Raw genomic sequence first — 12,090 nt, forward strand, 5'->3', positions numbered from 1 at the left:
GCGCATTTCCCTGCTTTTTAGGGCTGCGTGTTTCTATCTGAGCTGTGCTCAGAGCTTGTTCAGGCTTTTGGGGTTAAAATCATTAAACACCAGCAGCAACAACCATGGGGAGCTGCTCGACCAAGGGGGAGATGCTGTGCCGAGGCACCCCGAGGAGATGTGGCCTCATATAAAGTCCAGGGAAGACGATGAGTGTGGCTCTGCTTGCAGGATAAAACCCTGAAATGGTGCAGTGCGAGGGATGCTGCTGGGCTGCCACGTTTGGTTTGGCAGCCCTTGCAAAAATAAAGGAATCTGTTGTTTCCCAGCAAAGCAGGAAGGACCTGCAGAGCGGGGCCAGGGTGGGCTTTGGGGATGCAAACCCTCCGTGGGGGGGGAAGGAGGGGGGCAGACCCAATTAAGCACATCAGCATCTGGGCTGTTGGGTTGTTGGAGCGGCGGATTAATTTTTAATTGAAGCAGCTCTGCTCTGCTGCGGGGGCTGCTCACAACGGCCCGGGGAGAGGAATGGATCCACACAGGGTCAGCGTTGGTCCGGTTCCAAAGCCTTGGGGTGGGGTGGTGTCACCAACCGAGGTGGAGCTCTGAGCCCCGCACGTGGGTCCCCTCCACACGACAGACCCAGCAGCTCTTTGCCAGGAGCTGAATCCCACCAGCAGGAGGGGCACAGCACGGCCAGACGGCCCTGGATCGTGCAGAGCATCACCGCCTCCCGGTTCCTTCCAACCCACCTCTTGCAGCATGCTGTGTGCTGTTAGAAGATAATTAGCACTTCCTACTAATGAACACCCCAGGTTCAGGCCAACAGCTCCTCGTTTACTCTCCTCCTAATCCGGTTTAGTACCGGTTGAATTGCTACTCGTCGGAGCAGAGCTGGAGGAAATGCCTTTTTCCCACCCCCTGGGGCACTTCCAAGCTGTCTGACCCCGCCGGCCCCAACGAGCTGCTGCGGCCGCATGCGGGGACAGCTCTGGGGAAAGCTTTTTGCACCGAGTGAGGGCTGGGAGCCGCGGTTTCGTCCCAGCTGAGTCAGCAGTGGGAGATTCCAGGCTGCGGATGGAGCATCCCAGCCTGTCTGCTGGTGAGGAAAACGAAATAAACATTGTTTTTTGAGATGGTGGCAGCAGAGGGGGGGTGATGGAACACCGTGCTCGAGTGAAAATGAGCGTGCAGAAAGGTCTGAGAAATATTTCCTGGGCTCAGACTGTGCTGTGAAGACACCTTCGGGTGGAGGCCGGCTGGCTGTGAGCACGGGCAGACCTGGGGCTGTGTGGTGCCCCACAGGCTGGGAGGGAGATGTCCCCAGTGAGCCGTGGGATGAGCTCTTACCCAGTAATTTGGGATGGGACACCAACCCTTGTGGCCACCCCGCGCTCCCAGGGTGCAGAAGGGCTCCTCAGGAGTGGTTTTGCTAATGAAAGAGGATGTGATGGCTTTGGATAAAGCAATGAGCCGTTCTGAAGGAGGCTGCAGGATTAAAGAGAGCCCAGATCTGAAGCGGGGGTGCTCAGGGTCAGAGAGGTCTGCAAGCCTGTGAATTTGGCTCCAAAATGGGGCAGATCTGAACCCCAGCAGTTCACCGCCCTATGGGACAGACCCTTTCCCTACCCCCCCACCCTGCTGACCCTCAGCCCTTCGCATCTCCACAGCCCTCCTTGGGATGCCCTCATAAATGCTGTATGCCCTCCTCCAGCACAGGGCTCCAGCTGCACCCAGACAGCAGGATGACCCCCAGTGCTGCTCCTGCTGCTCCCAGGGCACCATTGGCCATTGTGGCTGCGTGATGAGGGGTTGTGCTGCCCTGCGCCCACCTCAGCACTGCCTCAGCCTCCTCCTCCTCCTCCTCATCGGGCCAAAATCAACACCCACCTGGCACGCACTGCACTGAGGTCACTGCTGAGGGAAGAGGCCGTCTCGGCGTCTGCTGGCTCCTCTCTCCCCCGCACTGGGGAAGGGAAGGGAAGGGAAGGGAAGGGAAGGGAAGGGAAGGGAAGGGAAGGGAAGGGAAGGGAAGGGAAGGCCACGTTGCTCCCAGCCTGCAGGAGGAATGGAGGCTCTGGGGTGGGGGTGCTTGGCTGTTCCTGCTCCATCCCAGCTGTGGGGAGATGCAAAATAAATGAGGGTGAAGCGGTGCTGGGTGCACGTGTGAGTACGGCAGTGCTGCCCAGGGGAGCCTTCATCCCGGGAGCTCTCACATCCTCCTGCACTGGTACTGTGCTCTGAGGGCTGGATGCCAGGGTAGGGACGGGGAGTGGGAAAGAGCAGGGCTGGCCATGGAAATGCCACAAAATCCTGTGCTCCTTTGCAGGCCTGAGACACGCTGAGGGCTCTGCCACCATGGGTGGCACCATGCTTTGGCATTTGTCCCTGCTGGGGGCTGGGCAGGAGATCAGCCCCACAGCTCCGGTTTGCATCCTCCAAAGATGAATCCAGGGGTTGTGGCCACACTGGGTGCCAGGGCTCGGCCACGTCGGGGACTTTGGCCACCAGCCACGTCCAAGAGCGCTGTCAGCCTGGCTCCGCTCAGCACCCAGCTGCGTGGGGAGGGATGCTGGCCAAGAACGGCCCTTAAGTGTCAGGCAAGTTCAAGCTGCAAATTATTTATTAAAACCAGATGTGCTCGCTCAGAGCTGCCACGAGGAATTTCAGGGCGCTCCAGCCCTGGGAGGGCCAGCACTGAAATCCCTGCCCTTCCGTCGCGGGGGCGAGAAGAGGTTGGGGCTGCCTGGGGAAAAACGCTGCCCCAAACCCAACGCTGCTGCACCCGGACAGGGGCTGCGAGGAGTTCCAGCCATTTACCAGCAATCTGACTTTCAGAGAAAAACACTTTCTCCTCGCTCATGACTCAGTCAAGAATTAGCAGTGCCTGGATGTGAGGCCCAGAGGGAAGGCACCTGGAGGTGGCAGAGGACGGCACATCCCGCGTGGTGCACTGGGAGAGCAGCGATGGGAGTGGGGAGCAATGCTCCCACCCCTCCCCATGGCCATTCCCAGATGGAGCATCATAGGTTCAGGGCCACACGGGCAGCCCTGGATCCTTTATTTGCAGCTCACCTCACAGGCACAGCCCCCTCCCTCAACCCCCTTTCTCACAGAGGGGTTTTGATGTCCATCGCTTTGGTTTGGGTGCTGACAGGCAGATTTTCAGGTTAGCAGGAGCTGGGATGAGACAATGTTGAACAATGCAGGGCTGTAGCTATGGCCTCGATGCAAAGCTAAGGCAGGCCAAGAAGGAGGACATGACCAAATCACTGTCCTGCCCCCCAGCCAATGCATGCTTACAGCTCCTGGGCTGCAAGCAGCTTCGGTCAAACGAGGACAGGGCTGAGCTGAGCACCGTGTTGTGCTTCCTGCGAACCAGAGCCAAGCACTGCACAAACCCAGCACCGCTGCTCACAAGGCTGAGCCTCTGTCCTGCTCCACACCGTTACGTTCGTGGGTCCAGTCCCAGTCCAGGCCAGCCCTGGCCATTAGGAGAGGATAATAGTGAGCTCTGCTAAACATTTCACTTCAGGCTTTACCAGCCCACCTCAGCACCACCCAGCACTGACCCAGCTGTGGAAGCAGGCTGACATTTGGCAATTAGGAGCAACTGGAAAAGGAGAAGAAAAGGCTGCAGCAAAGAGATCCTGTGGCACAGTCCAGGCCTGGGAGCCGTAGAGCTGCACAGGGAGCTCAATGCTGGCAGCTCCTCACCAGACAGCACACGCCAGCCGCTTTTCCCGTCCTTCACGCCCCCCACACGGTTAATGCATGAAATGAGAGCTTTGCTCAGCCCCAGCTCCTGCCCCCCCGCCTGGCAGACAATCGGGTCCTTGTGGCCAAGCCGCCTGGCCCTGGGCGTGCAGCGCGGCGTTTGCTTGGCCTCCTGCCCCCAGCCCTACCCAGGGCAATCGCTGCAGGAGCTCCGTGTGCACCGTGGAGTCTCGGTGCAAAGAGGCATCCGTGTGCAGCAGGAAAGTTGCCTCTGTGCTGGGTGGGAGTCCCGCTTCCGTGTGCTGCATTCCAGGTCGTGCCGGGTTCAAGGCAGAGCTGCTTCAGCACCCAGAAAACAACCTCCTCCAGCAGCAAACCCCAGGGAGACACAGGCGGCGGTAGCAAACCTCGCGTTGAGGGTTTGCCAGGTCACAAAATAAAGCGGGACTGGCCTAGTTGGCAGAGGGAAGCTCGTTTCATAGCATGACGCCTAACTGCTAACGTAAGAGGCGAAGCATCCAGCAAGGCAGCCCCTGGGGAAGCCTCGCTCCTGTCTGCACTGAGCTCTGCACGTGCCCCAGCTGCAGGCATGCCACGCACAAGCTGTGTACCTGACCACCCCCCGCATCATGCCACTGCTGCTGAAAGGCAGCCGCCAGCTCCTGCTGTCCAAATCTGTGTTGCGTCGCCCCAACTGGTGCTTGGGACCAAAAAATTAATCAATTGCAGCAGCACAGAGGGAGCCGCGCTGCTGTTGGTGTTTGGTTTCATCTGAGCTTTGCTGAAAGTTCTTTCTGACCCCGAATGTGAGGAGGGTGACGTCAGGGCTGCTGGGAGCAGAGGAATCCTCACCCATCCTGAGCACAGCTGACTGCTCCCTGCCTGGCAACTCCTCGCCATGCAGTGGGGATCTGGGCTGCAGACCGGGCCCTGCAGTGCTTCATCCACCTACAAGTGGACACAGTGCCTTCAGCTGCCAAGGTTTTGTTGCCTTCCACCCCCCTCCCTTCTCTATTTTACAGTTTAAAAGCTGTTGAGACTTGGCTGGATGAAATGAAAGGAGCTGGACTCCTTCTTGCTGTTATTCCAGGCCATCAGCTTTCAGCACAGCCGGGGCAGAGCAGGAGGTGCACACATTTTCATTAACAGACACAAAAAGAAACATTACTTTGTAACCCAAACACAATCAGCTTCCAAAGGCAGCCGCTACTCCAGCAGAAACGAGGGACAAACTCCACTCTTTTCTTCCTCCATCTTCCAGAGTTCGATCAGTCAGCAGTCAAATAAGACTCAATGATTTTCAACTCCCTCTTCTCATGCAGGGATCCCAATGGCCTGAGCTGCTGAGCACCACCTCCTCCATCCTCATCCTGCAAACACCTCGTGCCAACACTACAAAGGGCAAAAGAGTGAGAGCCAAGCAAGTCAGTTTCTTAAAACTTATTTTAATATCCACGTCTCATCTGTTGGGTAGAGCCAAAACAGTCTGGCCTGGTTTAAGTTACAAATTCTTCATACACTTCTCTTTAAGTAAATGAACAGTGTGGCAATAGGGTCTGTTATTGGAAGTGAAACCCGTGCTAACAAGGTGCTGCAGCTGGAATTCTACCAGGGTTCTTCACTGCTTTCAGCCCCAGAAAAGGCTAATGCTGTCCCCAGGCCCTGAATGGGTGTCATACAGCAGGAATAAATGCATCGGACACAAAACTACTCAACACCCACAGAGATAGCACACACTGTATGGCCAAGGAACAACAGGGCTGGGATATAAAAAACCCTTTTAGAATTCTCCCCTATGCGGACAGGCACCAGATCAGCCATGGCAGCAAACAGGATGAAGCATCAACCTTGATTTTGCCCTACAGATACATGGAATCACTGCTGGCTGAACAGTTATTTCTGGAACAGACCAGCGAGGATAAAAGGACCACAAAATGATGGCCGAGTATTTAAAGATGCAATATTTCTTTTGTTTCAAATACAACAGCTGGGAGACCACCTTCAAACAGCTGCAATAGAAATCAAAGCATGGTTCCGTGCTTCCCAGATCAATTTGCTTAATTACTCATTTTTTTTTCAGAACAAATAACACATGTTAGCAGAGGATGGCTTCCAGTAAGGCAGGCAAGTGCAAGTTCCCTCAGAAAGTGCAAAGCTGACAGCACTGCTTGCCACAAGGCACCACGCAGGCACTTCATGCCCACACGCTGCTGGAGCTGCAGGAGCAACCTGGAGGTGCTGTGCAACAGCCCCGTGCATAGGATCACCTGTTCTTTAACCAAGGCCCTGCAAGGCAGCAGCGGCACCGCCTCTCTCCCTTGAAAAACTTTGTTCTTGAATACTGCATCTTTAAATCTGCCTGGCCAGGGGCTGCTGCCACATGTTAGGAACGCTCCAAGCTGGCTGCCACATGTTCGAGCGCTGCGCTTTTTGGTGTTTTCAGTCCTCCTTCAATGCAGGGGGGAAAGGGGCACGGTGGGGACAACAGGCTGATGTTTGCCAGCAGGCAGATTCCAGCTGGAGCTGCAAGCCCCCTCCAGGCAGCTTACAGAAGGGCGACAGAAATAACGAGGAGATTTGTTCCCTTCTAGAACATTACCTCCTTCCCTTCCACTCGCGATCTGGTGCTGCGATGGCAGCAAGTTAGAAAAGTCAGCAAGTTTTAAAAGGAAAATGCTAAAGGGAGAGAGGAAGCTTTCCTGCCAAGTCACCTAAGTGAGAAGAACAAGACAAGCCTTCTTTCTTCAGCTTTGGATTTCTGTAACATGAGTGAGATACGCACAGCACTGCGCGAGCACAGATTACACCTGTGATCGACTGAGCTGAGCTCCAATTCTTTCCTGTTCGCTGCCTGCCTCCTCAGCAGTCACCAGATATCATGCTCACAAGAGCAGAGAGCAGATTATGAGCAGGGGGTGTTTTCAAAAAGAACAGCACTTCAAATAAATTACAAAGGTGCAACCGTTGAGAGAGCGATGAAGCAGCAGCTGAAAACCTGGTGGCAGTCTGGACTGTAATCCACTCTGAGCACAGGGGATCCATGCAGGCCTGCCTGTGAGCTTCACCGCCCTCCTGAGAAGGTGAATGATTTGTCAAAGGCCACCCCAAGGGAGCAGAAAGCTGCAGAATGCCATCAGCTTGTTAATACGGGTTTCACTTTGAGACCAGAAAACTGTTTTCTTCCAAAAAATTGTTATTTTTAAAAAACTGAAATTAATTAGGGGTAAAACACTAACGCTAGTGCCATGAACAGGCAGGATCAACTTTTTTCCCCTCCAAAGGGCAAAGAGTCATATACCATCCCCAGCTGAACCTTGGTGCTTCGAGCTTTTCAGGAGATGTTACCTAAACTTTATTAAAAGAAAAAGAACAATGTTTAAATATCAACACTGGACTCGACCAGTCTTTTTTTTCCAAAGTCCACATTCTTCATATGAAGCACACACGGCGTCCTGGATTCCCCAAGGCTGCATGTTCAGAAGTTCACAGTACGTGGAACCACGTCTTTTGTTTTGTTTTGTTATATTTTCTTGAGTTTCCCCTCCTTGTTCAGAGCAGCCACACTTTGTGGTCATTTGCTGGACAAACCTCAAGCCACCTCCTATCCACATGGCTTGGCCTAGATGCCGAAGGTTTTCTTGATGAGATTAGATGTTGTCATGCTCTATGGATGGAAAAAAGCAAGAGAAAAAAAGCACCTGGTACAGGTTTCTCAAGACCCTTGCGGATTCCTCTACTCCAAAGCCGTTTCTGAAAGTCTTTTTGCCGGTTTCTCAAGCAGTTTTTGGCCTATTACTCTGTGTCAGTTTGAAGAGCTGTTATTGGATGATCCAGAGGTTGATGCAATCGCAGCTCCAGCTGGGCTGCTTGTGGATACAGATTTGCGGATGTGAGGCAGCAAGTATGGGTCACAGGCCAGCTGCTGGACATCTATCCGATCCTCCTTTCGGTAGGCCAAACAACGCCTGATAAATGCCTGCAGATACCCCCCAAGGCAAAACAAGAATTAGCAGACTGACAGGAACAGGAAGCTCGCTTTGATAGATCTAACTCTTTGGGAGCTGGGCCAATCTGACAACCCAGCGCTGAAATTCCTTCCCCAGTGATTGCACAGACAGCTGCTGTGCCAGAAGCACATCTTTTAGCAGGAGAAAGCATGGGTAGAGAGACGTGCTGTACTCCATTCGACCCTGAGGCTGACAACAACAACGATGCAACAGATCGCTCTGCAGGAGGCGAGAGCTGAACACAAACTCCTTGCTAGTAAACTGAAGGAAAGCCTTTTCCTGAAGGAAAGCCAAAAGGAAGGAACCACTGCTGAAGGGCAATGCAATGTGACCGAACGCTGCTGAGGACTCACCTTTGCTTCTGGTGTGACTACTGGCTTTGGAGGGAACTGCACCTCGGTAGCTTTCAGAATCGTGTTCTCCTGGAGAATATCTTGTTGTGACTGGTTGTGGCCAAAGGGCTACCAAAAAAATAAAAAAAACAACCCCAAAACAATAGTAGTTAAAGACTGATGACAGGCCTTAAAAAAAAAATCCCATAGTGCTACTGTTAATCATCACTTGACATCAGCATTTTTCCAGGCAAGAAGCCCATGAACACTGTGAAGGTGCTTGCAGATTCCAGCCAGATGAACATCCGACACACTGCTCTGTTTCTGAGCTGAACTAAAGGGACACCAAGCTGGAACATGTCCGGGGTGTCTCCAGCTCAGGCAGGAAGCACCTCCATGTGCTTGCAGACTTCATAGGTCAGCTCTGTCACATCAGAGAGGACCCTCATCCATCTGAGCGGCCAGGAGATTCACCTCCTTCAACCCCTGCTTGGCTGGTTCCACTGTTTGTCTGACTGACACCACAATGTTTCTATCAGCCCAGGCTTTCCCAATTCCTGGTTACCAAAGACTTGTAAACACGAGAGCTTATGGAATCCTTTTCCTGCCCAACCAACTCCTTCTGATGTCATTAAAAAAGGAAAAGATTGTCTTTTCTCAGAACAAATCACCTCTTCCTGAAATAGACTCTTCCCTTCCAAAAGGCATTCTAAAAACATTTAGTCTTTCCATCTATTTTATTTTAAAACACTTGCAGCTGTTGAGCAATATCGGGCCTGACAAAGACTCTGCATTCAAAGAATAACATCAGAACATTGAAAGCATGATAAAACAATGCCAAAGCAAGAATGCCAGGTGCCTGGCCCCAAATGACACACTCATTTTGCCCATTATCATCTCACTGGAAATACGACCATCAGGAAAGATGTTCTGAAGAATGTTGCTTCTGAAACTATTGCCACGTGGAGCAAAACACAACCTAACAAATTATCCTCCCTCCATTAATATGGGCTCTGTCTCAGAACTGGTGGCAAGGAAACAAGGCAAAAGCACCTCCTAGTCTGGGAAGGTGAAGGGAGCAGAAGCCAGGGCTGCCTCCCAAAGGTTTGGGAATTGCTGCTTGGAAAGAGGTTACATGCTCTCTTACCTTTCTGCCATAGAGACACTGATAGAAGATGACCCCTACTGACCAGACATCAACTTTATTTGAAATCTTTGGAGGTTCTTTCCCAACCACGAAACATTCTGGTGGCAAATACCTGATTAAAAAGAATGGACAACAAGTTATGAGTATTATCTTCTAATACTTACAGCCATTTTGTTTAGAAAAGACGACATAACCTGGCTTGGGATTCAAAGAAGCCAGTTTTGATCCTGTGCATCTAAGATCACCACTGCTTTTCGTGAGGACCACAGACCCAAGGGCTCTCCAGACACTGATGGTCTGAATTACTCAGCACAATCAGTTTCCTTTCAACAGAAGCACATAAAATAACCTTGTTTTCTTTCATCTTCAAAACTGGTATTTGTTGTCAAAAGGGCTTGGCCAACAATTTCACAATAGAAATCCACAGCCAAAAATATGTATTTCTAGAAATTCAAGCCTAGTTGGCAGTTGACAGAGAAAGCTTTGCTCAAACTACAGCTAGTTTTGCTTTTGGAAGAGAACAGGCCTAAACGTCTGTTCACACAATATGGAAGGCTTAAACAAATGTTTGTGTATAAATGCTGCCCACAGGGACACACTGCACTTAGGGTAACATCTAATAATTACATCCTGTGGTACTTAATGCAGGTCTTGCTCTCAGCTGCATCCCTTGCAGCGATGACATCTGGCACTGGGAGTCAAGTATTGCTGCAAATATCTTTCATATGGCACTTGGAAGTGAAGCTGTGGCTACAAACAGTGCTATGAGATTTATGTAAGTTGTAAGAGCTAACTCTATGGATTTTCACCTCTCTTTAGTGGAATGCTCTTTCCTTCTCCCTGATGTACCTGCATAGTATTCTCCTTCCCTGATTTACAGGGTCTCTACCATCTCAAGCTGGCAATGGCAGCACATGCAGAGCTAACACAGACGCAAAGAGACCTGGAAACTCTTCTTGATCTTTAAGCTGCCAGTGCCCCACAGGTGATGCTTACCAGTAAGTACCAGCCCCCTGCGACGTCAGCTCCATGCCATCAACAGAGTTGTAGCTGTCATCATCCATGATTTTGGAAAGCCCAAAATCTGTGATTTTTATCTCTCCACATGCAGTACCATTGACTAGAAGAATGTTACCTAAACAGAGGAAGGAAGCAGTCTCTTAGAAATACATTTAGCAGGGAAAAGCAAGAATAAAATTGCACTGAAGTCTGGTTCTCTACAAGAAAGCAAGCATCCTACAAAGCACAGCCAGCTGCAGCTGCCTGGGGTAGGTGTTTTAAATTCAGAGACAACTCAGCTCCCTCTGACTGCTAGATGTGATTTATCCATCCTCAAAAGGCTCAGTTGCCTAACATTACTTGGAGCCTTTGGATTATGAGCCCTATTCTCCAAATCAGCTTGATGCCCGTGCTGTTTTGACCCCTCCCAAAGGTCCTGCTAGAAGGGCAGGTCAAAAAGAAAGACTAAGCAAAGAAGCAAACATACACAGTCATGACTCATTCTGTCCAGAAGTCCTGACTTGCCCCAGTCTCTCAACAGCCAGAAACTCTCTCCCTTCCTGGCAGTGCTCCCCAGTGGCTTTCTAAGCTCAGAAAGACAATTACTGCTTAAGCAAGAGTCTTTCATAAATCCATCAAGGATCAAGAATTCAGATCATCACTGTTTTTCTCAAAGCATACAATAAAACAGCAGAATTGTGTGTGGTGGCAGCAGATGAATCACAGCTTTAGACAACTGCAGGCAGAGCTCTGCTGCATGTTCAGACACAGCAAGAACAGCCAACAGCTGGGGGAAGGAATACGGTCACTGGAACAGTGCAACAGCACCACCTCCTGTACAGATTCCTCTTGCTGATGCAATAAACCACATCACAGAGTTACACAATACCCACGAGGTGCCACCAGTAAAGGAAGGCAAACCAGAGACAACTGTCTGAAGAGGTGGTTGAATTTTACTGGACTAGGAAAAAGCAACGTAGCCAACATCCCAAAAGAGAGCACTTCCATTTCTGCCTTCACTACTCTATGCAGTGCTACATAGAGCCCAAAGGCCCTTCTGCTTGGTAGATGCTAATGAATGCAAAGGAGGACTGGAGCGTGCATGTCCTCTGCTTTGTGAGCTGCCACGTCATAAAAACCAAACCAACCAAAAACCTGAACACTTCCCAGCTTCTGCCCCCAAGATTTCAGGCAGATGATTACAGAAAGAATAAGCCAGAAGAATGGGAACATAAAACACACTAGTAATTATGGGAACCTTTATGAAGCAATAACAGAAGCTCTCAGCAGCAGAACACAAGCAGGACATTGAGAAACCAAACACAGACACTTGGTGGTTCAAGAGCTCGTTTTGAATAAAGAGGCTACTCTTGCTGGAATGTTACTTCCTTGTTTATGTTGCAATTCTGGGAGACAATACCCTTTTCACAGAATGTTCTATGCATTATAGCTTTTTCTTCTTGCAAGTGTGTTTTCCCAGGCAGGACCGTCTCCTTTTTGCTGCCTGACCAAAACAAACACCCCCGCTTCAATTAGAGCCCATTACTTTCAGTTAGCATCCTCAAGCACGTCAGCTACCAGCACAGCATACCTGGTTTAAGGTCATAGTGTATGATGGGAGGTTTGATTTCATTTAAGTATTTTAAAGCATTCACAATCTGCATGATAATGGATCGCGCCTCCTTCTCCGACATCAACTTGTGCTGCTTCAGGTAGAAGTCCAGATCGTTTCCCTCACAGTATTCTAACACTGTACAAAACCTGAAGGCAAAACAGCAGCAGTTGTAATTAAGGCATCTGACAGAAACCAGACCACTTTGTTGTTGTCTGTCTGCAAGTCTCATCTATTCCATCAATACATTAAGAGTCCTCCAGCCAATTAATCTCTTTCCAAAATTAGGGCACCAAG

The 12,090-nt window shown here is 50.7% G+C and overlaps 1 protein-coding gene across 8 annotated transcripts in view; it reads right to left on the bottom strand.

Moving 5' to 3' along the window:
• Window positions 1-5,121: 5,121 nt before the first annotated feature.
• TLK2 (tousled like kinase 2) overlaps window positions 5,122-12,090 on the bottom strand; it is a 43,466-nt gene continuing 36,497 nt past the window's right edge. For all 8 annotated transcript variants that reach the window (XM_042886537.1, XM_042886534.1, XM_042886532.1 and 5 more), the window contains 5 exons: window positions 11,773-11,942; window positions 10,179-10,317; window positions 9,183-9,294; window positions 8,057-8,164; window positions 5,122-7,672 (listed from right to left, as the gene is read on the bottom strand). In XM_042886537.1, coding sequence (XP_042742471.1) covers window positions 7,499-7,672; window positions 8,057-8,164; window positions 9,183-9,294; window positions 10,179-10,317; window positions 11,773-11,942 — 703 coding nt within the window. In that variant the 3' untranslated portion in view covers window positions 5,122-7,498. The remainder of the gene's footprint in view (window positions 7,673-8,056; window positions 8,165-9,182; window positions 9,295-10,178; window positions 10,318-11,772; window positions 11,943-12,090) is intronic.

The sequence above is a fragment of the Lagopus leucura genome, unplaced genomic scaffold, assembly GCF_019238085.1.
Source record: "Lagopus leucura isolate 7727_CA_CO unplaced genomic scaffold, USGS_WTPT01 Super-Scaffold_100059, whole genome shotgun sequence".
In the NCBI taxonomy this organism is placed as follows: domain Eukaryota; kingdom Metazoa; phylum Chordata; class Aves; order Galliformes; family Phasianidae; genus Lagopus; species Lagopus leucura.